The sequence below is a fragment of the Apaloderma vittatum genome, unplaced genomic scaffold (genome assembly GCF_000703405.1).
Source record: "Apaloderma vittatum isolate BGI_N311 unplaced genomic scaffold, ASM70340v1 scaffold11459, whole genome shotgun sequence".
Classification (NCBI taxonomy): domain Eukaryota; kingdom Metazoa; phylum Chordata; class Aves; order Trogoniformes; family Trogonidae; genus Apaloderma; species Apaloderma vittatum.
Window position 1 is genome coordinate 45,291 of NW_009737024.1, and position 27,181 is coordinate 72,471.

At 40.6% G+C, this 27,181-nt stretch overlaps 1 protein-coding gene across 1 annotated transcript in view; it reads left to right on the plus strand.

Moving 5' to 3' along the window:
* Positions 1-27,181, plus strand: part of LOC104279794 (kalirin) — a gene marked incomplete at both ends in the record, with an annotated part of 134,169 nt that overhangs the window by 33,901 nt on the left and 73,087 nt on the right. Inside the window, 4 exons of the mRNA XM_009877203.1 lie at positions 3,166-3,335; positions 9,155-9,329; positions 20,351-20,546; positions 26,236-26,402. Of these exons, the coding sequence (XP_009875505.1) occupies positions 3,166-3,335; positions 9,155-9,329; positions 20,351-20,546; positions 26,236-26,402 (708 nt within the window). The remainder of the gene's footprint in view (positions 1-3,165; positions 3,336-9,154; positions 9,330-20,350; positions 20,547-26,235; positions 26,403-27,181) is intronic.

Consider the following 27,181-nt stretch of genomic DNA (forward strand, 5'->3'; position numbering starts at 1 on the left):
AAAATTTTCCCAGATTCTGTATCTGTAGCTGAGTACATGTTAAGTAATACAATGCAGAGATTATCTCTTTTTCTGGACATGTGCATCACTGGCAAGCTTAGGAAAAGCCCCCACAGCTAGATGTGAAAGTACTGTGTTAGTATTTGAAATGTCTCCATGCATCTAGATATGCCCCTGTACAGGATCAAGGGACACATTAGCAGCAGTTTGGAGTATGTATGTGAATGGGACAGGTGCTCACAAATTTTGGTTGTGCTAAGAATAAAAGAATAAAGTCTGTTTCTGCAAATATCAGATAAAAGTTGTCCTGTGTGATATGTCAAATTTCAGTGAAGTATTGAAATGGTTCACTCAGTCCAAGCTAGCTAGCTGTTTAGAGTAGCTCTCAGCATGGATTAGGAAACGCACAAGGTATCTGGTGAAGTTGGAACTTGGTTGTAATTTATTTTAGGTGCTGTTAGTTGTAGCACATAACCTAGGAGTTCTTTGAATCAGGTTCCTATTGTAAATTGTTCTTGAAAGCTACTCGTAATCTCATTAATACTGACTGATTCTTTGTATTAGGATTTCCCAGGGATTAATGGAGTCTAAAGGATTAAAGGCCTCTGAGTCAAGGATGGCCTAGATTCTGATAGATTTTTTTTATGCAAATCCCTACAATCAGAGGTCATTAATGAAAACATCTGAAGCTAATATGAGTTAATATATTTAAGTGCTCTCTGAAATTAATGAGCATTCCGGTTTCAGGTGAGTACAGTACAGTTTAAGTATTTCAAAACTGCTTTGATTTTGAAATGTACTCAGAAAGTAACTTAGGATTTTAAATGTCCAAAACACTTTGGTTACTGCTGAAATTTGAGTTCTGGAGACACTTTTGAAAAGAGAGTTTTCCTCTGAAGTCGCAGTGGGGGATTGGAAGCTTTCTCCTCTGCCCTTTCTAACATGATAATTTCAAGAAAACAGCAGATTCCTAACAATGAGGCAAGTTCTTGATTTCCCTTTCATTTTTGTAAAGGAAATTCCCTGAGCTTTTTTTATTATCTTAAGTGGAAAATTGAAATATGATGAAGAACAGCAAGAAATTAAAAAACGACTGCTTTCCCAACTGGAAACAGAAGGATGATTTATATGCATGGCAATTTTTCTCTTCTGTATTCACAGAGTGCTCTATTACTTGAAAATCTGATAAGCAGAGAAAGTAATATTCCCAACCAACCTGCTCCTTGCCTGTTATAGTCCAGCTGTTCCTACTGTTTGAGTGGGTGCAGGGATCAAATCAAAACCAGGAAGATCCTGAATATAATTCATATATAAGGGCATTAGTGTATTTGCCTTTGTGGTGGTTTCCCAACGTTCTGCATCAACCTCAGGCCGCAAATGGAAAATCTCTCTGTTTGGTTCTTTAAATATATTTTAATTCTTTCATGTATTTCACAAGCCTGACTATGTAATTCTATTTGTTTCTTTTATTAATAGTTGCCTTTTGAATATCATGCCTTTTGCCTGAGAATGTGAAAATATGTAAATAACTTGAGCAAAGACATTCCATTTTAGGCCAGTAGTATGGTAGGCCATTATGATTTTGTTATTTATGAATAAACAGAGGCGTTTACCCAAAATATTCAAAGCTTACTGAAAATCTAACTGAAAAGCCTTCAAATTAAGCATATGTTTTAAAACTTATTTTTATACATCTGTCAAGCAAGGATTCAGTAGCAGAGGTGGGGACAGAGTACAGGGAGCTGGGCTCTCCCTTTTCTGGTATCATGAGCAGTGCTGGGACAGGTTCTGATTTTGATTATTTTGGTTTGGATCATGGTGATAGCCTTGAAGTCAGTAGCACCTGTGTAATGTAACATTTGATGACAGGCCTTGGGTTTGGACCCTAATTGGGAGAAGCCTTGCCAGCTGGCGCCTCAGACATCCCTCTCCTCCTCTCATTTTACACGGACACGCAGAATTCGCCATCTCGGAAGAAATCCTGTAGGATGAGGGTCCAGCACTCCTCCTTTTTCACAGGAGTGTTTTCACCAGCTCTTGTGCCACCCACACATGACATCTATCATCTGCTTCGTGTGTGCCTCTAGGTCCCTCTGAGACAAACTGGTTTGCAACTCCCCAGAGCAGCAGGCACCAGTGCAGCTCCTCTGCCGCCAGCACTACGTCCTTCCACGGGTTGTTTCCCACTCCTGTACTTTGCTGCTACCTTGTAGAATATCCCAGCAGAATGTGGGTTAATGGGTCAGGCATGGCACTGAAAACAGTCTCTCTGGTAAAGTCATTAGGATTTGCTGGCAAGCTGCCAGCTCAGTGCAATTTTATGCTCACTTTTCAGAGCGAGCTTAAAGGGGAAAATCTCCGTTTGCTTTAAGCCTTTACAGCCAACGAGAGGCTGCTGGGGCTTGCCTGCCACTGTCCAAATCTCTGATGAACAGCTGGCTGGAAATTCTCATCTGTGCCCTTACTCAAATGATTTGTTGTTGTTGTTTTGTAATTGATAGTCAAGACTAATTAAAATTAATGGCTCTGTATGGATGTGATTGGTGATATTGCCGTCTCCTGTGTTTGGATTTTCCCAGAGTTAAAAAGCAGAGTCTGAGGTGCGTTTTGGGAAGAGGGCTGAGTGGGGGAAACTAAACAAAAACCCAGACAAACAAACAAACAAAAAAATTCAAACCCTCCACAAAGCCTTCTGCCTGAGGAGGCACAGCTGAGGAGGCACAGCTAGACTTCAGCCAGTACCATACAAATGTACCAAAGATTTTAAATCAGTTCTGCAACAGGCTTCAGCTGCAGGTGAAATTAATAGCAGCTGATAGCACACAGCTCCTGGAAGGGTTAGGCTTTCACAGCTGTAGGGCATTGTAATTTGTTACCTGTGTAAAGAGTTAATCAGAATAATGTAATTATTCATGTAATGTAATACATGAAATGCAAATTAATTTTGGAAACAACTACCTGAAATTCTATTATTTTACTTTGTTGCTTGAAATGGAATTGCATCAAGAATCAATAAACAATATATCTTTTTGGATTTAGGAACTTTAGGGTAGCTTTCATGTGAAACATACAACCCTATTTAATGCTTACTGATCTGGAATTAGAGAGCAAAAGGGTTAAATCTCAATCCCTCTCTGATTTATATTTCCCTCCCCTCTTTGCCAGCTGTGGACATGGATGGAAGATCTGCAGAAGGAGCTCTTAGAAGATGTCTGTGCTGACTCTGTGGATGCAGTTCAGGAGCTTATCAAGCAGTTTCAGCAGCAGCAAACAGCCACCTTGGATGCTACCCTCAATGTTATCAAAGAAGGGGAAGATCTAATCCAACAGCTCAGGTAAGCATCCACCTGGAGGACAGACGATATATGCTGTGGTTAGGTGTGCATAAATAGGGAATGTTAAATTAAGGTTAATTGGGGGAGTTTACTAATTCTTTGCTTATTTATGATTCTTCGAATTCTTTGAGTATTTTATTGAAATTGCAAGGAGTGATTTATGTGCACTGGTTAAAGTAGTCTGTGGATTAGCGTGGGTTCCTGTTTGACAGAGGGATTATTTATAGGTACAGTGAAGTGAATTGAAACAAATGTGTTTCACGTGAATATTTTTAGTTCGTATTTATAGAAGATTGTTACACAGCTGTGAGCTGAGGCCTTGTGATTTATATGGTTACTCCTGATGTAAGAGAAGTGCATTCCTCTTAATAAAATATACATGTGTAATAATAATCTTCATTCTTTCATTTTGCATGCAGCACCCTTCTATTTATCTTTGTCTATGTGGGGGTTATTCATACTGTCAAAGAGGGTTATTTACCGCCAGTTCTACTTGCATTTTGAATTAAACTAGTTCATTTTACTTGAGTTAAAATACATCAAGAGTCTGGCTCCAAGAAACTGGGATTTATTTTTTTTTTTTGCTTTCTCAGCCTGTAAGTGTAGTAGAACAAATGTTTACAGAATAAGCTTACATAAAGCTTGTAGTTGTGAGATCTCTCTCATTTGACCTTACTTACAGTGATTTTCTGTGGCTTTAACTTTTTTTGGCAGGAATTTTCTTGCCTTTTAGTGATGTTACTAAGCTCAAAACCTAGTCCAATACCTCACTTCTTCTTTAGATCTTTGTATTGTTACACATTGCCCTTGTCTATATGTACATAGTATGTATGTTTTATATACATAAAGAACATGCAAATTCTGTTGGGTCTTACACTTTTCACCAGAGACTGTCCTAGAGAGTTATGCCATCCTCATTACTCTGAGCTTTTCTAGTGTGAAATAGGCTCCATAGGAAAAGGCTAAGATGCTCTAGAGCAGAACAGATAATGAAGGGCCCTGGTGGAGCTCTGCCCTTAAGAGCCATTGTTGAGACTTCTACCACAGCCATGGGCTGAGCTTTCCTCTATACTTTTTCCTGTCGACCTGGATGCTTTTCCACTGCATTAAAAAGTAAAAAAGAGAGAGATATTTGAAAAGGCTTCTCTATGTTTTGACTGTCATTCAGCCCTAGGCAGCCACACAGGAGAGCCTGGGTAAATTCCTAGTCTTGTTGTATGTGGCTTGCCTGCATCACAGGGGAAGAGTGAGGAAGCCAAGCTGTGGTAGTGCTTGCTGAGATCAGAGTTGGAAAAGAAGGAGCATGAGCAGACGTAGCTAAGCTCCATCCATCTTTGCTGATGAGATAAGCAGGAAGGAAACATGCTGTGTTTGGTAAGTGAGCTGCCAGAAGAAAGGCGTTTTAGATAAGAATGTATGTATGGCCAGCCTTAATAGGTCAGTCAAAGGTCTGCATGGTAGTTTCCCTTTATGCAAAGAAACTTTTTGCAAAGTTTAGGACGGTTCTATGAGAGCACAAAACTGGCAGTGAAATTTTGGACCAAGTATTTTTTGGTTTTTCATCCCACCTGTTTGCATAACATTGTATTAGTGTGCATAAGCTTACAGGTAGAGTGTGGGGTGTTTTGTGGGGTTGCAGAAAGTGTCTATACTGAAAGAATCCTGGTGCTGGCTGTGGGATTGGCCTAAAGGCTTTTTTCCTGTTCCTGAGTCAGCAGTTGGAGTCAGAGAGCGGCCAGAGAAATATTTGGAGCCGAGAAGTCAGTGAGGCATCGGTATAGATAACAGTTATCGGAAAAAAAATGATGTAGTGGCTGCAAGGTGAGAGAATCATAGAATCATTATGGTTGGAAAAGGCCTTCCAGATCAAGTCCAGCCATTAAGGTCACACAGGAGAAGAGGTGAACCATGAGATGGTGCAGGGAACTTTGGCTTTTCTTAATTTAAACATAGTCAATTCTTAGTTTCCAGTCTTGAAAAAGTCTTGGGATTTGTGTCACGCCTAAACGTTTGTGAAATGCCAAGGCAGGTTTGGTGGCAGCTCTATTTAACAAAGAATTGTTTGATTTGGGGTCTGGTTTATGTTTCGAACAGTGATCAAGGTGGAACAGGGTGAACTTACTTGTGCAAAGTCATGCCCTGTCTCTGATGAAGTTAAGAGCAAACACGGAGAAAATTTATTCGAAGGATAGAAGCCATAAACACACGCAGAGATTTGAGGAGCTGAGCTGTCAAGGCGATCTCCGATTCAAGCATTGGTTTTGAGCGCTCTGACTAACTGCAAAGCCTGTAATGCAATCCTGGACTCTTTGAAAATGTGAGGCAGAAGTGTGTAAGAAAAATATGAAACCGCCCCTGTGCGTGCCCACTCTAACAGCTTTTGTGGCTGCTGGCAAAAGTAAAGATCAGATAAAGGAAAGGGGGAAAAATTAGAATTGCTGCAATCTTTCATAAACACAGCATTACATTTCACAGTGTGGATCACTGTGTACCTGCCGTGAAGAGTAGCTGAAGATTGCAAACACTACAGCAATGAAAAGAATGAAATACGTTGCTCTTATCAAGCATGTCGTAGCACAGGTTAAAACCTGTAAAATTAATGGGGCTTTGGTAAACTTTGTTCTCTCAGAGATAAGGACAAGAAACAGATATTGATTCAGAGAAGATCGTTGATGTAATAGCACTCTGGGTACCCTCCAAATAGCTTAGGAAAACTTCAGCTGCCTGAAGTAGTTAAATACAATGCCTGGGACTGCTCTTCACAGGTCTTCAGGGCCTTCAGAGACACTGCATCAGGAGCCCTTACCTATCAGTAATAAACCCAGTCTGGGTGGCAACACTGTACATGTCATGTTTAGCATTGGCAACACTTCTTTCACTCTTCCTTATCAGTGTTTTACTGAGGTGATCATTGTTCTCAGCAGTCAACACAAAGCAAATATTTTGAACTGCGTTTCTAGGAGGGCTAATGAGGGCAATCTCTCTTCACATCTGTGAAAGGCAAAACAAGGACTTGCTCCAGTGAGATGTGAAAGAAGAGGAGTAGTAGGGGCAAAAAAAGAGAGAGTGAAGACTTGTGTCTTGCATTCTTTATGCGTGTGAGCTCTTGATAGTGGGTATGTTTCACTAAGCTTTCTCCCAGTTAAAGCACTAAAGGTGGTTTCAGAAGCACAGCATTCATTCTGAGCAAACTCAACAGCAATGCCCAATTTTATGTCCTCCAAAGCTTATTGTGGTGGTTTTTTCCAATAATTTCCCTGCATTTTAGAACTCTAATTGGTAACCTTTCAGGGACTAGTAAGGATCTTTTAGGAATTCTTTCCCAGAATTTCTCATCACAAACAAAGCAAGAAATCTTGTGGTGAAAGCATCCGATCTCAGAAACTCTTTTTCTGGAAGGAGATCTTTCTCAAATCACACTATGCAGGGATTGTCAAGGCATGATCTGAGGAAGCTGTGAAAAATACCAGATTAATACACTTAAATTTTTGTATTGCATCAGCTACTGAAATGCAAGTGTGTCTTGATTTGAAGACTGAAATGTTTAATGAAAAAGAATTTCTAAAGCCAAGTGTGTCTTTAGACCCTGTGAGAGATTATTCAACACCAGTCTTGAATAATTCATTGAGTCATTTAGATAATATATGAATAGTAATAATCCTGCATTTGAATGAAGACATATTTTGTGTCCTTTTATAGAAGACAGGTGCTGACTGAAAGAAACAGAACTTGACTGAATGTGGCCCCAGATTAGGCTGTAGTTTCAAAATCTTGCAGTGTTATCTTCATTCATTTTTCCTCTCTGTGGCTTTAATGTGGAGGCAGAGAGAGACCTTGTGGTCACCAAGAAGAGCGATAGGAATGGCGTAGAAACCTTATCACCTGAAGGGAGTAATAGTGGTGTAATATTCCCTTGTAAGCAAGGGGAGTTGGTAGTACTTGCTTCAGAATAATTCTGGAGTATCTGAAGTTCAGTGTATCAGGTGTAAAGTATTTGAGGAAAAAGAGGCGAAACATATCCAGAGAGTTAACTACTATGTAGTTAATACCTTCAAGAGTAACATGTGTCTTATTACCTTAGAACCTCAAAGGCGTGGTTTTAAGCTTACCTATAATGACTCTGTGTGTCAGTATCTAGTTTAAATTTAAGTAATGTTCAAAAGGTTATACTTTTTTTTTTCTTGGTAATGCTCATTGACGGTGTTCAGTTACCATTGAAGTTCACTGTACATTGTTTTGATCTGACCCTATCTCATGATGATAATTTGGAAAGAAAGAGCAAAGCCTGAGCAGTTCAGTCAAGTTCTGTAGTAAATTGACTGCTTTGCTAGGTGTTCACAGAGGAAAAATTCAACTCGGAAAAGGAAAATAAAAACCTAAAAAGAAAGATCCCAGACCTAAAAATTAGAAACATACTAGCACTCTTCCATGATGGGGAGACTCTACGGGCACCTCTACTCAGCTGGCCAGAAGAATGGGTCCCAGCTGCATTTGGTCCCTGTGGGAAAATGCAGTGACTTGGCAACATTACCTGACATTTTGCTTGTCATCCAGTATCGTCAGGCAGTTTGCTGCACACGTGACAGTTTGTTGGTGCACTGATAGTCCAGTTGCTGTTGGATTTGTAATTGTCTCTCCAACCACCTTCAAGGCAGAACTGGAAGTTGGTAGGAAATATTGATGGTAAGATCTGCTGGCTTACCCACTTCATTCTGTTACCTTGCCAGTGCCCGGGTCTTTCCAACAGTGTATTTCGTATGGTTTTCAGTTGGCTTGGTTTTAGTATGCTGAATAATGCAGCTGCTATCACATGCCTTTGAGCAGAATGGAAGGAGAAAACCATTGCAGCTAAATCTTGTTTTAGCTGTAGTATGAAAGCCAAGATTAAATTATGGCTTCAGTTTCCTTTCTCATTAAAATTGGGGGCCTTTTGTGGCACACTTTTATGTCTACAAAGGCTCTTTATCCGTAAAACACTCACTGAAAAAAATGTACTGAGTATGTAACAGACCATAGGTGAGCCCATTAATATATGTGAGAGCACAAGTAGGAAAAAAAACTCTCAGGACTGTCCTATGTCCATGCTAAGACTTCTTTCAGGTATAGGAAACTTCCCCTTGGTTCTAGCCCACCAGTCAAAGCGTTAGCTCTCTTCTGCAGTCTATGCCGGGAGGGTGTAGATGGAGCAGTATCTGACTTGTCACAGGCATGTCTCGTTTCACTTACCCTAGTGAGAAGACAAGTCAGAGCCTGTTTTACGGTGTTTGAAAGGTCTTTTCCTTCGATGGAGTTTTTTTGCGCTGCATTCTGCATCTGTTGCTGTACTACATAACCCAGAGGAAATCAAGATATCTTGATTAGTATAAAATGCTGGTAATTCTGATTCAATTAGTCTGTAAGTAACAAGGAAAATGCATAAAATTAACTTGTAAAGGTCCACGTGGCTGAATAGCATCTCTGAGCTTGGTGTGAGTGGAGGCTGGAGCAGGACACCCTGTAGGATTACAGGGGATTGCCAGCCCATCTCCTCAAGAGAGCCCCTGAGACTGATGTGTCTTCCTGCTCTCCTCCCCCTCCCAAGTGTGTAAGGGCACAGTATCAGGGCTTGAGGAAGGATGATCTCCTTGTTTAAACTTTGCGCCGAGCTCAGGAGCTAGAGGCTTTCAGTGAGTAGAAGAGATGAGTGTTGCATACGCCTTACCTCAGCCCTTTGTGCTTGGCTTTGCTTCTCGGCGGCATGCAGAATCACAGATGTGTAGTTCTTGCTCTTTTGCCTGCCTTAAAGCTCAGCTTTAACCATGCTGTCTACCTTGCTACAGGGACTCCGCTGTTTCCAACAATAAGACTCCGCACAATAGCTCCATCAGCCACATCGAATCTGTCCTCCAGCAGCTCGATGAGGCCCAGGTACAGATGGAAGAGCTCTTCCATGAGAGGAAGATTAAGCTAGACATTTTCCTTCAGCTTCGGATTTTTGAACAGTACACCATTGAGGTAAGAGCTGGCTGCATGACCTGAGAAAGGTAGAGCTGTGGGAGTGGGAGGATGCTTCAACACACCCTGTTGAGATACACCTGGAGCTGTTTGTGCTCGGGTGTCCAGTGAGCAAAAGAGAGTTACCACCAGGTTTAAAATCACATAATGAAACTAAAAATATGATTTAGCATGCACTGAAATAGATTTGTGTCTGCTTAACTGACTGCTGAGAATCTGCCTGCTTTGCAGAGAAGCTTTATAGGATGCCCCTCTTATAACTCTATGTTGACACTTGTCACTCAGGGATTTGAAAGTTTTGTATCACTTCCTAGTGAGGTTTGTCTCTTCAGATACAGACATAGATGCATACAAACAGATACATGCTTGGCTTTAAACTACCGAGTGAATTAACATGTTATGCATGAAAGGAAAGGATGTTTAAAACATGGAGTTCTTTTTTAAAAAAATAGCAGCAGACTTATTTTAAAAGGAAAGAGAAAAAAAAAAGAGGGGAAAATTAAAATATATCTTTATGTCCTTGTATAAATAAAGTATTTCAGTTCTTGTTTTGTGCTTCTGTTTTGAAATTAAAAGTGCTGTGTAGAAAATTCATCAGAACATTAATAATTGAGATATTCTTGGACAAGAAAACTTTAAAGAGAGTCCAGCCAATCTCCTTAATTACTTGGTGTAATTCTGATGTGACATGATGCAAAAAAAAAAGAACAACATGTAAATTACATTGTGCACAAGATCCATGAAAGTCATGTGTCAGTGCTTATGTCCTTTCTGTGTTATGTTCTTCCTGCTGTATCCCACTGGTGCTTGTTCAGTTCATGGGGCACCTATAAGTGCTTTTATGATTGTATGTTCCTGAAGATATTGTTTGTAAATCTGTAGGTAATCTGGGGGTAGGTACTGGTAATTACTGGGAGCTTTAGATTGGTCTTCTATACTTTTTAAGACATGGCATTATGAATTATAGTGAAATAAAAAGCTGGAAGCAGAGGTTTTTAGCTGTCTTGATCTATCATTAGATGCCAGAGGTAGAAATCCATGAGGAGTATCTGAGCTTTCCTTCTGTGACTGCATAGTTAGGTATTGTACTGAAATCTCTTCTACAGGGCTTGTTATTTATATAAATTAGAATAGTTTCATTTTGCTTACCAGTTATATACAGCCTCCTTGATCTTGAGAGAGAGTATTTTTCTGTGGATATATGAGTATAAGTGTATGTATTTCATGTCAGATAACATACTTTGCCTTAAGAATACTACGTTCAAAATTCAGGAGCCTGCAGTAGCAGTTGTATCTCCTATATTTAAGTAGAAGATATTTTATTACAGTGGTGTGGCAAATGTTGAATTCAGACTTTTACTCTAAAGACGTAAATGAGATGTGAATGCATATACTTGTACATACCAATAAATGACACGTGCTTTCAAAAATTTAGCAAAAAGAAAGAAAAACAGTATGTATTCTCAAAGACCATTACCAGCATGGATTGCTTTCTTGATAGGACAACCAAGGCATCAGGAGATGATATGACTTATCCAGTCCCCTCCGTTTGTGGTGCTAGAGATGGGAATACCATGTGGATCCCTCTGTTTTGATTCTGTGTGAATACTACTTCTGTATATTCACAGACACATTTAGAGTTACTGTGATACATTAAGATATTTAAAATGGGAAATGAGCTTCAAAGTCTTGTAAAATAAAATTGGGCAGAAAGGATTTTGAAGAAAATCATCACTTAGTTGTCACTGTAGATTTGCTATTTTTTAGCATAAGAACATGTGAATTCCATGTGTAAGTTTACTATTACAAGGAAATCAGAACATGCTTTATAGGGAGTCTATGGACAGGTGATTTTATTTAGAAAGCTGCCTCTCTGGAAAATGTTTTTTATTTTAGAATAATTATGACAATCACAGAACACACAATGAAAAGTATATCCAGGTTAGTAGCTTAAATTTTGTAAGTACATTTAGTGTTTAGACAAGAAAAACAGTTTGATAATAAAAAGAAAGGCTGTTTGAAATTAAATGATACATGTAAGTTATGAATTTCGAACAGCAGCTGAATTGGCTCAAATTGACACAGTAATGGTCCTTAGAAAGTAGATTGCCGTCAGTTGCCTCAGCCATGTAATAAAGATTCCAAGTCACTAGGAAGCTGTTATCAAAATTAACAAAATTATCTCATGCCTTGTTGAGAAGCAAAAAGATTTTTTTCATCGCCATAATTAAAAAGCATTTAGTATTTTTGATGCTTGACTGTTCCAAGCTTTTAAGGGAAAAAGATGAGAAAATTTAAAACAGGAAATCAAACGTTTTTTTTCTACTAAATACAAGTAGCCTGAGCTATGACTGGAAATGTATTTAGATTTTAATTTTTTGTAATAGCCAAGATCCTGCATAGATTAATAATAGTGAAATGATGTGTACCAATGTGATTGTCAGATGAATTTCTCCTTTTCCTGGTCTAGATAAGCCCCCTCCATCTGTTCAAAGAGCAGTGCCATACTGAACACATCCCTGATGAAACCTCTCTACTTGCTGCAGCCGTGTTAATCTCTCTTCTTTCTGCACTCAAAGCAACTGCAGAAAGTGGGTCCTCCACCTCCCGAGCTTGACCGCCTTTGTCCTCTGCTGCTTCTGTCTCACCAAGCACTGAGCTTCCCATTTCCCCACCCCTTCTCCCAGGTCTGTGTTCTCACCCTTGGTGCTCAGGTTCTCACACACTCCAGGGAATTCCTTATGATGAGGACCCTTGCCGGGGAACTCTGATGAGAGGAAGAACATACATTTTGCTAGTGGAAGCCAGAGGGATGCAGCTGTGGGAGCACATCTGCTTCCAACAGCTTTAGAGAAGGCCACACGTTAGAGCTCAGTCTCAGAGAACAGTTACATCTCATGTTCTTTCCATCCAGGTTTGGTATCAAACGTTTTTGATTCTGTTAATTTTTCTCCTACTAGCCTGTCTCTCCTTTCTAACTAATAATGCAAACTGAAAGTATTAGGAATATTTCAAACTTGCAAACAGCAATTAAGTGATTGGCATTGAATTTTATTTAGAAAATGTCTAACTATCATTTGTTCTTTGGAAACTTTCCAGCTTTTACTCTTCTCCCCAGACATTGAAACTCATGCTATAGATCCTTCCTTTGGCACTCCTTCCTAAACTTGAACTGTACCCATCTGCTTTGTAGCCCTTCTGGCTTTTGAGCTTTTCTGTAATCTCTTCTTGACAGAGGTTTGGAGTTTAGGCAAACTTCAGAATTAATGATTACTGCACAAGCAACGCTTACTTCCATCTATTTAGGGATCATTAGACCTCTTCTAGTACTTCAGTGAAATCTGCCAACTATTGCTGCATTTTGTCTTCAGGAAAAGTATTTTACATAAAGAGAAGCCCCTTGCCTATTTCTTCAGTGGGGCAGACCAACTGTGTTCTTTTAGGACTTTTAAGGGCTTCTGAGCTACACAGGCAGGTTTTGTGTTGTACTTGAGTCGAAGGCAGGTTTGCCAGGTACGAATTTGAATACAAATCCACAGGCACATAGCATGTGCTGCCTGTTCTTTCTTCCCTTAGTCCGATTATATTGACTGATATTTACACTCTGGATTCTTGGGTAAATCATGAAATCCAAGCTATGACACCACCTGGAAACAGACAAAACAGAAACATGAGAGAGCCTAGCTTCGTCCCTGTGGGAGGCTTTAGGTTTTCAAACTGTAACATGACAATCCATTCTTTGTTTAGGGAACTCAGCTTTGATGCTTGATATGTTTTATTCCTTTACCAAGTCATTGCGCATTTTGAGACAAGATGGGATCATTAGGATTCTATGTCTGGTCTTTCTATATGATACAGACTGCAGCTGAGTTCCTGCAGCCAACCGAGTAACTTGGGAGATTTCATGCAATGTGAATGTGGTAGCTGATCCACTGTGAGGAAATAGGGTGTAGGACTCAAGGGATGATAGCTGGCAAACAGTAACGGCAGCGCTGGCACTACACTGAGCACATTATACATTTGAAGCATGGTCTTATTCCAGAGTTATACTTCACAGATTTTTACCGAGGATGTATTTTGCTTCAGAAGTAGTCATTTAAAGGCTTATTAACCATTATTTGAATGAATGCTAATATACAGTAAGATGCTGAGTAAATGCATAAGAAATGAATGGTAAAATGCCCTTCTAACAGAATTATTGCCATCCACAGTTTTCCTGCATATTTTTTCTTTGTCTCTTTTTTGCAGAGAGATGATCAAATTCACCTGTAGGCCTCTGTAAAACTGTGACTGGGAACAGGAATGATCTCAGCCAATACCTGTCTGGCTGTTGGTTATTTCCAAAGAAACTCTCGTCTCCCTTTCCCAGAGCTGCCCAGCTCCTTCTCTTGTGTGTGTTGTTTTGTTTCCTGCAATGCGTGTGGATCTGTGCAGAGCTGGAAAGAGCCTGTGCACCATAGTCTTAGAGCAACGTGGTTCCTAGGCCAAGATGTGGTCCTGAAAGGGATTATGTGTGATATAAATTTGGTCTTGTATGCTGTTTGTTCTTTTTTGAAAAGCCCCATGATAGCTAAAATCTTCACCTGCCGGTTGTCTAATTTTCCACTGTTGGCTCTGTTTCACCTGTTAATTAAAATTCTCAGCCTTGATTTTGCTTGCTGGCTCTTCACGTTCATCCCTGAGCATGAGTTTAGAAGGGAACAGGAGTCAGCTTTTGCAGTAGTTCACTTCACTGTTATTTACAACTCACCTGAGTTTCCCATTCCAGGTTTACAACATTAGCAGAATCTTGCAAGTGAATTAGCTGCCTTCATGAAGGTACAAGATGTTTTATAGCCTCTCACTGACTTGTAGCTGACACTTAGATGTGAGCTTCTTTCTCAGAAATAAGACTACAGAGGAAAGGAGAGTACTAAGCTGTCCTGGGTACCCTGTCTTCTGGAGCTAAATTCCATTGTTTCTCTTGATATTTTTGGATCTGGGAACCAAAAGCGCTGGAGCAGAATTATCACTGTGACAGTCTTTTCACACTTCAGTGGCCCAGATCCACACTAAGCCAGTGTGACATCTCTGTCGTCAAAAAAATTGGTGAAAGTGTTGTCATACTGCACAGTGGCAGCCCAAACCAAGGCCTGAGAAGGAGGAACAGCAAACTTTCTGCGTACATGGTCTGGAGAAGTGACAGTTTCATTCACCCTTTCCTACCTACACCTCCTCTCCCATATACCTTCGGTATTAGCTTGCTCATAGATCTGCTTAGACTGTCACATCTAGTGCTCTGCTCTTCCAGCCGGCTCTGAACACTGAAGCAGAGCCAAGTACTGTTGCCTCTGGCATCCGTGGTGCCCAATCTCTAGGTATGTGCCTTAGAGCTCTTGTCTCCCCTACTCCATTATAATCCCTTTCTTTCTGCACTAGCAGGCACTACCTCAGCATCCAGAAGTCAGAATTACCCTTCTTTTTTTTAAATGCCTTTCTGAATTATATTTGACCTCTCATCTCATTCATCCTCGCTCTTTGTTCATCCAAGCTATATGACTGCCACCTTTTTTATTTTCCTTGAATAGAGCTTCATTCTGAGCTCTATACAGACCTGCCCTGTGCTTGTGGGACTGTTCTTCCTGTCCTGCCTCATCCCCATGCTCTACCCACTCTTCTCACCTTTGCTCCTCCTCCTACGCGCACCATCGTTTCCCTTGCAACCTGCCTCCTACATTTGCTTGTTCTTCCCAGGTTTCCTTACGCTTTTTTCAGATCCCTCTCATGAACACAGATGCTCCCTCTTTGTGTTGATAGCTTCTGCTCCCAGGATAGAACTTTCTTTCCCTCCTCCTCATATGCCCTTCCTCAGCCCATACTTCAGCTCCTATGTGACTCACTCGCTGTATAACACTTATTTTCTTTTCCTTGATTTCTCATTTTCCCTCTCCACGTCCTTCAATTGGCAAACAAAATTTTCTGGTTGGCATTAAACAAGACAACTTTAGGTATGAAACACTGAATTAAGGCCAAGTAAGCGGTATTCAAGGCCCAACAGCTCTATTTTGTAGAAAATATCAGAAGCAGCAGTAAAAAAAAGATACTTAAGATTTAGATATGGAATTATTGCAGATGTATAACTGCCTGCACAGCAATTGCTGCAGCTCAGGTATGTTCTTTGGCCTTATTCACAAGTAGGCTGCAATGTAGGCGTGAGATGGCTGGACAGCTACCGTTGTTACTTTTACTGCTGTTACTTTTGACCCATGTACCTCTTCTCTCCAGGACTGAAGATCATAGAATCATAGAATGGCCTGGGCTGGAAGGGACCTTAGAGATCATTTAATCCAACCTCTCTGTCATGGGCAGGGACACCTCTCAACTAGATTAGGCAACACATGTCTCTCTCCCTTTGGTCACGTTATCTGCTGGTGTGGCAACACGATAAACCCAGGAAGCAGCAAATGCAGCAGTGTCGCAGCAGTGGGAATTTGGGTATATTAAGTTGCTGCTTTAGGAGGATTACTGCCTAAAGAGTATGTGGTCTAGACTGTGGTCACTGTGTCCGCATGAAAAACAGACCTGGCTAGTGTAGTCTGTGTATCTATTATGGCCTTGTGATAGTAGGGTGGAGTTCAGCACAAACCCAATATTTTCTTACATGCTGAAGTTAACTCTTGTGCTGCCTCCACTCCTCTGATAAGAGTATCTCAGGTATCTCATTTAATGCTGGACTGCGTTCGCTACCAGCATTAGTTCCCCTCCCATTATTATGGCAGCAGGAGCATCTGTTTCAGGTGAAGATAGAAGAAATGTTCTTTCCAGACTCATTGTCGATCAATAGCTTTGTCATGTCTTTCTCTCTCATTAGTACTCTGGGGTCATTTGACCTTTGTTTAATAATCGGAGCTGTTTCATGGCCACCAACCTTATATGACCTGCAAGGAAGGAGCGTGGCTCCTTCTAAAGAGTCAGCCAGCGCGTGGCTGGCAATGAGGCATGTGTACAGCTTTCCTTGGGCACCTGGGAATACATCTGCTGCTTTTGCTGATGCAGACATGTGCACTGCCACTGTTGCTGTTCTCATGACCCTTCTGCTTTGGTATGATTTCTCTCTCATTCCAGAGCAGAACAGAACAGAGCTTGGGGCTAATTTTGTAGCAAGGCTTCTCTTCTTTTGAGGCATGTGGAGGGTGCTAAGGTCTATTTAGAATCATAAACACTGGGGAGTAAAGTGAATAAACATAAGTGCTGTCAGTTCTTCCCACCAAAAATCTAGCAGATGAACAGAGTAAACTCTAATCAGCCATTCTTCTGGGTCAGAAGGGGTTTAAACAAATTCATGGCCAAGTCAGCCTCATTTATGAGACAATTTCTGACACAGGCCCAGTGCAATTGGCTCTTACCACAGCTTAGGAGATAGGACACTTGTCTGATGATGTCCAAGTTTCATCATAGATGTCAACACCTGACCAATCTGTGAAAGTATCCAAAGTCCTTTTTTTAGACTTGAAAAATATACATCTGTAGTTAACAGAGCTGTCTAATTACAGCTTCCTCCTGAAGAAAAATAAATTACTTTCACTGTACCCAAGTAAAACCAGTCGAGGACTCAAAGTCAATCTTCAGGACCATTTCCAAATGGTCCAGTCTGAAGTACAGAAAATGCTAGGATTCTGAGGCACTGGCTGTACAGGCAGAAAAGGAAATGTCTTAATGAGATATGTAAAGCAGCATGGGCTCTGGGACAGGGCACCAGATTGGGATTCAGGAACCCTGCGTTGTTATTACAGCTCTGCTTATGCTTCTTTGCCTTCGTGTACTTTAGATTCCCTTCTAGCCATCTGTTTGTCTCAGTTAGTCAGAGCAACGTACCCAACCTTCTTGTACACACTTCACCCGAGAAATTTGGTGATGTTCCACCTCTCACTGTGCCCAGCTCCTTCCTCTCTTCCCCTAACTCAGCACGTGGGATGGTTGTCACTTCTTCATCGGCCCCTGCTCAGAGACAGCTTCTCTCCTGCCCTGATGGACCTGTCTGACTGTCCAGAGTCACTTCCGTGCAGTCTCAGCCCCTGTTCCCAGGCCCGGTGATGTGAGCTGGAGCACCATGGGCTGACAATTCATTCTGCATTGTTTATCAGTTCGTGTCCTGACTGCCTATACTGTCCTTTCCTCTTTGTCTGGAACCCTTGCCTTGAACTGGGGGGGTGTAGCTAGTGGAGCATAAACTCTTCAGTGGCGAATAGCACAGGTAGATACTTGCGAGCAGTTCCTTTGTGGGAAGCCTGGTGAAAGCTGTTTGCTGTCATGAGCACGAGAAGCACTGGTTGTGAGGGAAGCAGTTTTTCTCTGGAGTGTTTGTAGATGCCTCTCTGCTATAGACTCAGGCCTAAGTGGCAAAAGCAGTACAGTCAGGAAGAGCCATTTCCCTGTGGAAATTTTGAGTCAAAATTATTGTAGATTTAATGATAACAGCAATGCTGATCAGTGTCCCTTCCACAGCCAAGTGGAGAAGTTAATAAGAGAAACAGCAAAACAGCAGAAAGGTTGACCCAGGCAGTTTTGTAGAAATGCTATATCTCAGCATACTTGTGGAAACATTTGTTGATTCCTTCATACGTCCTTTGTCAACTCCCCTGACAGTTCAGCCCTCTGACAGATTTGCATTTTCCTCTCCTGGAGTTGATGTCCATAGATGTAAATGGGACGGAGAGATATTTTTTTGCTTAGAATCCCTCAATCACGGCATCGTGGCTGTCAGAGCCAACTAATGTAACACATTGACTGTTTCAGTCTTTCCTGTTACTGTCACTTAGAAATGCTTTTAGACATCTTACTGCATGCACATGCACGAGAATGTTCGCAGGCAGTTGGGAAGTACATTGTGAATCTTTGCAAAACTTCAATGTTTTAGCAGCCTGACAATCAATGCAATGAATTCAAACAGACAGTATTTTTAATAGCTCACAAAAATAAAGTTCTTCTGATTCACTGATATCACATGCCTTTCTATCAGAAAGAGCAGAAGGGGTTTGGCATTGGACTTTAAGTGTTACTGTCCTGACTGTAGGAACTCGCACTTATTCGGAATTCATTCTGTTTGTAGCTTGAAACAAGGTTAAGACCACCTCAGTTCTGATTACTGTTGGCTGAGGATCTGTCTCTAAATGTAAATGTATATAAAAACCAGCATCTACTTTGACCATTTCTCCATCACTGTTAAATCTGCCAGTAAGTCTCTACAATCCAGGGACGCCAGCTACAATATGTGAATGAATCAGAGGCTGTTGGAATCAGGAATGGGGCCAAAGAGGCTGCAGGGATAGCTATTATTTAAAGGTAATTGTGTGGAATGGGAAATGGAACAAGCCGAAGAAAAATAGAAGCCTCTCAGGGTATCCACACTCTGGCTTTTGGCCTGCAGCTGAGGTCCCAGGTTCTTGGTTGAGTAAATCTGCTTCTCTTAAAATAGAACCTAAAAACTGCTTTTTTCTAATACAAAACTGTGTACTCTCATCCATTCTGATGTGAGAAGTTCTGAAAGCTGGTCCAGGTGGGTTGCTGTTTGGGTGCCTGCATGGCTAAAAATATATGTTTTCTGAAAGGAAAACTGAATGGAGAATTTTGAATCTTGGCTACTATGGAAGTTAAGCATCTTACTGCACGCAGGTACTGAAGAACATTTTTAGTGAGAAACAGAGAACTTTTCACTACATCACAGGTGGGAATTTAGATACCCAGTCTTAGCTCTCCTGATCTTGCTATGAGGAAATGACCTATGAATCAGAATTAGGGCTTTTATTTATTAAATTTTAAATACTTTTAAAAATGGTATTCTTCACAGCACTAGCCTGTATGTGTGATTTAATTCCTGTTTCCCTTGTCTCCCTCCCTTGTTCACTGTCACTAGCACAGTCTCTCCTTTTTGTCTGCAGTAGCAGAATCTAGGTTGAGGTGAGACTGCTGCTTGGGTGGAGACTAGATCTTGCTTTAGCTGAACAGGGAATAGCAGAGGGGGACTTTGATATGGGTCAGCTACTTGTGGCCTAAAATCATGAGACTCTGTGTTATTATCAGGAAGCAGAGAAAGCAATGGAAGATTTTGCATGTTCTCATGAGTTATTGGTGGGTTATACAGGTCTCTGGTTAGAGCCAGGTACCATTTGTGACTCTACTGGTGTAATCACCTAGCCCTTGAGTATGATGTGTCTGTGCTGGTGCTTTCCCCATCTATAAAAATGAATTGTTCATATTCATTGCCCAGTGTAAAAGATTTCAGATCCACAGGAGAAAACAGTTACACAGGGCCTGTTGCCAAGTCCACCAAAGACAGCAGAAAGACCCTTATAAAAGACTGTAAGGCCCTGAAAGCAAAGTGTAGGACTTACGTACAACTGCAGTCAATGCAATGGGCCTTGTCTCACAAATTCATGAAGCATTTAGTTTCATGATGCATTTTCTGAGAACAATGGGTAAATGCTGATCACAATACACTGTGTCAATAATAATAGTTCTGAAAATGTGTTAGTTACCCCTCGTTTAAGGGCTTAATGGAAGCAGCTTATAATTTCAATTCTGTGAAGATAGAATAATATTTCTGTCTGTAATGTGTGACACAAAACTGTGTGTTGCAAAATGTTTTTAGAAATGTTCATACCATTTGGGGATTATGTGGTCATAGATGATACAAATTGTTTTGTAATTCTGTAAGCATTACTTCTTCATTTAAATTTGAATTTATTCAGAAACATCTCTACCTTCCGTATGGATATAGTGAATCTTCTCTTACAGTGCCCTTTAGAATATATAAGAGAAGGAGATGGTGACAGATTTCTTGTTGGAGCAGTAATCTTTTCATAGATCCTAAGAAAAAAAAGTTAACATGACCATTCAGTGGGCAGGATCCAGAGTGGACTGAGGCTGTGGTTTGGATGTTTCTGGATCAGAATCAAAACGTGGATTACTTTTGTTATCCAACCACAAATTTGGGGTTTTTTTTGATCTTGAGTGAATGCAGTGTCTATTTTCTGCCCGTGAAGGTTACAGCCGAGTTAGATGCCTGGAATGAAGATCTGCTGAGACAAATGAATGATTTCAATACTGAAGACCTCACTCTGGCTGAGCAGCGTTTGCAGCGTCACACTGAGCGGAAGTTGGCCATGAACAACATGACCTTTGAAGTCATCCAGCAAGGGCAAGATTTACACCAATACATCATGGAGGTCCAGGCTTCAGGTGAGCAGAACAATTTGATTGCTCTTTTACACGAAAAAGAATAACAAAAACCAAGAAAAACTCAAAACCTCAAAAATGCATATCAAGCAAAAATAGCCCAACACATACCGAGTGCATCAGCTTTTAATGTAAGTGCGTATGGGCAATGCCTGTCTCTCCACTCTCAAAACTGTTTCACAAGTTTGGGGAATTTTTTGATTCAGAATTATATGCCCAAAATTGCTATTTCTTTGAGACTGAAACTCGTTGAAGAGATAAAGCTGGCTTTCAGGTTTCATTCAGAAAGTTTCACAGCTGCAGGACTGAGTTGTGATCAGTTCCAAAGTGGATAGAGAGGAGAGGGCAAGACAAGTTACACTGGTGAGTCCTTGTCCTTGCACCAGCTCAGAAACAAGCACTGCAGGGAGTCATGAGATGCGGATACGTAAGCTGGCTGGACAAACCTGAGGTCTGGATGAAGTCTAGTTTTTCTAGACTCTTTCTAACCTGTCTGCATCTAGACTTGTATCAAGAGGCAAAATGACCAGATGTTCTGGCTTTGTTCTCTGCAGTCTTTAGTTCCTTTTCCCTGTGCCACATTGCAGACATGCCTGAGGGAGAGAGGAGTGAGGGGAGAAGGAAGCTGGTTACACAAGAGTCCACTGAGACAAAATCCAAATATGAGAGCCTCAAAAGCAGTCATGAAACTGAACTCGTGTTTCCAGCCAGCTCTATTTGGAATTATTTAGCATAAAAAGGAAATACGATAAACCATACTGGAATTTTCCTTTTCAGCGTGCACTTGAAAATTAAAGGCAGCAACTTGATGTAAAAAAACCCCTTTGGCAGATGCTCTTACATGACAGCCTTGATTTGTGTTGATAGGGAGTCTGTCGGATACTTTTGCTCTGCTTCTCAGCAGTAGGATCCTATTTCTGAGACACCATATGAATCAGGATTTTTGTACCCTTGCATTTTGCATTTGGAAATGGAGTATCATCATTTGGATTAATCACTGTGTAAAGTCCAGAAATGAATGTTACTTGTGAAGTGTTTTAACCTTGTTAAATGACTGGAAGGAGTACAAAGCAGAGAAATTCCTGTTCTTTCCCTCCCACTTTGCATTTTCAAAATAAAAAGGATTTTTATGGTTTTATTCTTTGGCAAACATTTTGCCTCTAGGCCCTCACCTTTAAAAAAAATCTGGCAGTATTCAGCCTGATTTGGCAAGCTGCACTCAACAGAGCTTTAAGGAGTGCTACAAGACTATGCTGTGAACAAGACAACCCGGTGCATTGTGTGAAGCATGTGTGTGAGCTTCCATGAGATCTGCCCACACTATGCCTGGTCCTTTGCTTCAGCTACCTTGCTTTCTGGGATATAAAACTTACCCAATACATCAGTCAAGATGCCTTCTCCCCCCACCCTGCCTTCCATCCTGGAAGAATCTTAATATGAGTCACCAGGAGAGTAAATACGACAGGAGGTAAAGAATATGATCGAGAGCAGAGCATGATCAGGAGTCTCAGTGACTGATTGTTAGGAAGAGAAATTTCAAAATCCTGTGTTTGTAAGAAGTCAGAAGCAACTACTTCTGGATTGTGGACAAAAGATTAGCAACTAAATAAAGTGACTTTTTAAATGTTTTTATAAGCTTATCTAAGATCACTTTCTGTGAAGCCTACCCAATAAAAATCCATTGCTCCCAAAGGCAGGGAAGCAGAAGCCTCATGGGGATGTAGAGTAACTGTAGTTAATCAGAGGTAACGGTCATGTCTGCGTGCACAGAATGTTAAATATTGGGAGAATGGCAAAATAAGGGAGTGAGTTTGCTCTTGGGAGCCTACTGTTTCTTATTTCAATAAAGGACAGTTATGCTTCATAAAAAATTCATTTAATTGTACTCCCTCTTCCTGATTCCCATGTCATAGTCGCTCAGTGCATAAGTTAAGGCATGACTGTTCTTATTGCCAGAACTGCAAACTTGCAGGGGTTCTGGGAAATCAACTGCTATTGCTGCTTCCTGTTGTACAGTGTCACTACTGCTACAATCAAAACTCTCCTGTAGGCATAGAAGATAAAGCCAGAAAAATGTGATTTTTTCAGGGACATTCTATGTAACCAGCCACTCTTCATCGACCAAGTTTCTTCCCTTGCCTATAATTCTCTTTGAGCTTTATTCTTTTTATCATGTCACGCAGGAAACTGATTCAGTTTTGATCTTTCTGGTGTTTGGCTTGGAGTTCTTTAAGCTAGTAAGTCTGTCAGATAAAATTACATCCAGGTTTTTCCACGCATGATGCATTTTTCACGTGGAAATCTTGTGCAGGTAGAAAAAGAAGGTTTTGGACATTGGCCCACATTTTTGCGTGCCCGATGCAGATTTGGAGCCATGATTGTTACCAGGCTGTGGAGTCTGGCAATCCCTGTGAACATTGTCATACTGGTACAATAAACCCAGTGGTCCCGTGAGGCACCATATCAGACTCTGCAGATATTCAGGGGGTCTGTGCATGTGAGGCACCTGGGCAAGTCCAGTATTTCCAAAGAGCCATGCAGGTCAGAGTTACGTTTCTGTCATTCCTTCCACTACTCCAGCACATGTGGGTGAACCTGCTTTGGATTAGCCAATTTTCATAATAACAATAATTATTCTTCGATGAAATGTTGTTTTTTATTAGGGGATATGCAAGATCTGAAAATGAACTTATGTTCTCTGAAATTTTGCAGTACTTTCAACCTATCTTCATGTCTCACTAAAATCTGTGTCCTTCGGGAAACTTATCTGCGTTTAGAGACTATTATAACAGTATTCTCAGGAAGGCTGGACTTTTTAATGAGCCAATACTTTATATTCTAGTGAACCTGTCTTCTATTTTTCCAGTGTGATTGTAGCTCTACTGCTGATAGCAAAGCTAGATACGTGGCAAATACTCTCTAAAAATGGATATTGATTTTTGATTGTCTAACTGGGTATGTTGAAGGGGCATAATGTTTCCAAAAATGGCAGCTTGGACATTTCTGAAAAATCTATTTCCTATGGAAAGTTTAGGATCTTAATTCAGCATTTAATACCTCGATTCGAGCTGCGGTGATGACATGTTCATGTAATTCGTTAGCATACACACTTTAATCATTCTGCTTCTAAGTACTAAAAGTGGTTACACTCTAATAACTGCTTAATTGATTGCACAAATTTATTTCATTATTGAAGTCCACTTGCACTGTCAGTATAGTATCATTGTCATAATGAACACTCCAGTTAGAAGTCACTCATGGTTTACAGAACTACCTTTTTATATCTTAGAAGCAATTTGTCTACGTCAAGCCTGAAACATACTGCAAAGCTGATGTTGAGGAAGTTTATACAACCCCTATCTGCTATTTGGAAAATTCAAAGCCCTTTTGTTTCCTGGTCGTCAGGCTAACATCATTCATGTCTTCTCCCAGAATTGCATTGCTTAAAAGGGAAATGCAAATCTACTTCATTTTGTTTGTGATATCATTTATAGTTAGTTATAACTATATTTTATGTTGCAAGGAAGAGGATAGAAAACTTTCCTGTTACAGAAAACTTTCCTTTTCCTGTTACAGTTAATAATTAAGCCTAAGAACAGGTTCGAAGCAGTTTCAAACCAGCTTTGTACAGGTCAAAAGGCAGTACTGCTTTCTTACACTGAGTAGTATCTTGCATTAATAGCTCCGGTGTAACTGATGTATGTTTTGTAAGATGCCAGTTAGTGTGGTTCAGTACTCCCGTGAGTAATTTTTTTAATAAAAACATTTTTGACTCTTTATCCTTCACTTGATATCTGTTTCGCTGGTTGAGACACTAGAAGAAAATGGCAACTCAGTTCAGTTTATCATCAGAAAATCAGCTGTGCTTTTACACAATGTAAAGATAATATGTGTGAAATTGTTCTGAAAACAAGGCTTTTGTTTTGCAAGCCAATCTTCGAGAAGAATAAGTGCTCTCACCACATGCGCTAGCACTGTAGAATAAATCTGTGTGACATGTGACAAGCGAGAAAGGGCAGATCATTCATCATAGGGAGCCCAGACTGCCCTTGGATAGCATCCCAGGCAGTTCACTGGTTGCTGCTGATGAGTTAGCACGATCAAAACCATACCAGCTGAGTGTGCACGCAGGAAAACTCTGCATTTTAATATCAAATAGGTGTGGTGAAGTCAAGCATACAAAAAGCCATCATGTCCTGAGGATACAGAACCATATGCAGGCTAATTGTAGCAACAATGCCTGGTGTCTGGCAGTTGAAAGCAACTTGACTCCCAAGAATAGAAACATATATTAAATTTCCAGTTTTGAATGAGAAGCCAGAGGCCATTTCCCTTTATTTGGTCATGAAGAAACTGTTTTGTTTTGGCTGGGAAAGGGAATAAGGCAATCACTTGAATTACCATGTGTTTTCTTCTGATAAAACCACAAACCAGGAAAAATCGGATAGGCTCATTCATGAGGTCATGTTTATTTTGTGTACTGTCCTCTGTAGATGTCACTGAGAGAGAGAACAAAAGTCACAAGCCTCTGAGGGGGGTAAAGGGGGAAGAAGAGACATCTTTCTAAATGGGTTTTAAAAAGCGTCTGAGCCTTTTGTACAGCAGCTTCTAATTAACACATTTCTTTTTTAATGTCATATTACTCTATGAAATCAAACAGCTTTGGAGGAAAGTGTAGTGTTTTCTCAACATTACTGTAATCTGATTTATTTTTATATTCAGTTCCTGCTCTTCCCTATATTGAGGCTAGTGACAAAATTTCAGTAGACCTCAATAAGGGAAGGGTCAGGTCTCTGTTAGTTTATAATCTTAGGGATTACAGACACATGGGATGAGTTCATATTTCCTCCAGCCAATCTATGACAGTTACGCTGGTAACGTATCCAGCGATGCTATCACACCAGCGAAATGAAGGAGAATGTGAAGCTCTGCACTGTATTTCATGTGACCACTACACAGGAGGCTTGTCAGGTCGCAAGAGAAATTGGGAGGTAGGAAAGGACTCAGGAGGTCTCAATTTCAATCTCCTGATCCAGTCGGGGTCAGCTGTCAAAACAGGGGTTTATGAATTTCATGCAAGTTGCAAGGAATGGAGTATGTGGTACTAAACCACATTTTCTCTCTGGTGCGTGGTGATTGGATGAAAGTCAATCTGTAGAATAACTCTGAATGGACTGTATATGATCCTCCAAAGTGCCCATATAGAAAAAAAAGTTTGTAGTGTGGAGTTCCACACACTTGTAGCACTACTGTAAATCTGACAAAGAGAGTTTACTTCCTGTATTTCACTTCTCTTCCTCACCTTTTTTCTCTTCTAAGTTCTTCTCAATGTGCATTTTTGACATCTAAGTTAATGAGTTACTGTATGAAAGGGAGTTTTCTCGGTCTTCTTTTTTTTAATTCTATGTTCATGCAAGTTTTTGAGCAAGGCTGTGGTTAAATCATGTCATAGTAGCCAGATGCTGATGGATGAGATGAGCAATGATCATCAGAGAAACACTGCTTTGTAAAAGAAAATAGTGATGCAGAATAGGAAACTGGGAAAGCCAAGTATTACATGTGAGAGAGATTTTAGTGAGAAAGAGTTAGTCAGAGAGTTGCAAATCAGGTGGCAAAAAATGTTGACACTTACAGTTATGTAACAACTAAAATTTCCACTAAGTGCAGTGATCTCTTTTTCTGAATGTTGCAGGCATTGAGCTGATCTGTGAAAAAGACATTGATCTTGCGACACAGGTTCAAGAACTGCTGGAATTCCTTCATGAGAAACAGCATGAGCTCGAGCTTAATGCTGACCAAACTCACAAAAGGTTAGAGCAGTGCCTACAGCTCCGGCACCTACAGGCTGAAGTCAAGCAGGTGAGAGTTTTTAACCACACGTAAGGGTCTTAAGTGGGTTTTCAGTCATTACAGACATGTGAACTGCTAAACTAGCTTCTGCCAAGTCACGTACCTTTAGGTGGACAGTCTGAATCCCTCTTTCCTTAACAGTACTTGATTTGCTGACAGATTGCAGTATGACCCTTTGCAAATAACGAAGGGCTCTCTGTTCCCTCTACTGTGCACATATTTGGCTTCATGAATAGTCATGGGAAGTCTGTGCAGAACTGACCCTGTAACTTTTCAACTTGGGAAGCTGCCTCGAACTCCATGTGTTCTGGGAATATAATTATTTGATTTGGGATCGAGATTTAAACTGTGGTGGAGAATTGGCCCAAAGCAAAGGCTAACTGAGCTGTGAGGTCTAAGTATGACATTACAGCAGTTAGACCTTTTCATATATTCCTATACATCTGTTGATCTGCAGGAATATTTAATATCAGCCGAGTGAGATAAAAAATTTTGGTTTTTGTCTTTAGATCTTAGGAGCTGTTTAGCCATCTTAGAATCGTCATATTGCTTTTATTCCAGATTTCATCCTAGCGTAGGCAGTCGTGTTCTGCTTCCCTAGGTTTCCTCTGATATTTAATTTGGATGCCTCACATCTCTTTGTTATCCTTTGCTACACAGGATAAAACTACACTTCCTGCTTCCTAATCCATAGGTAGCCTCACACTTCAGTGTATGTCTGGGTTCCAATGGAATGGTCTTGGTTTCTTTAGGAAAACCAGGAACATTTTTCCAGACACCTGGAATAT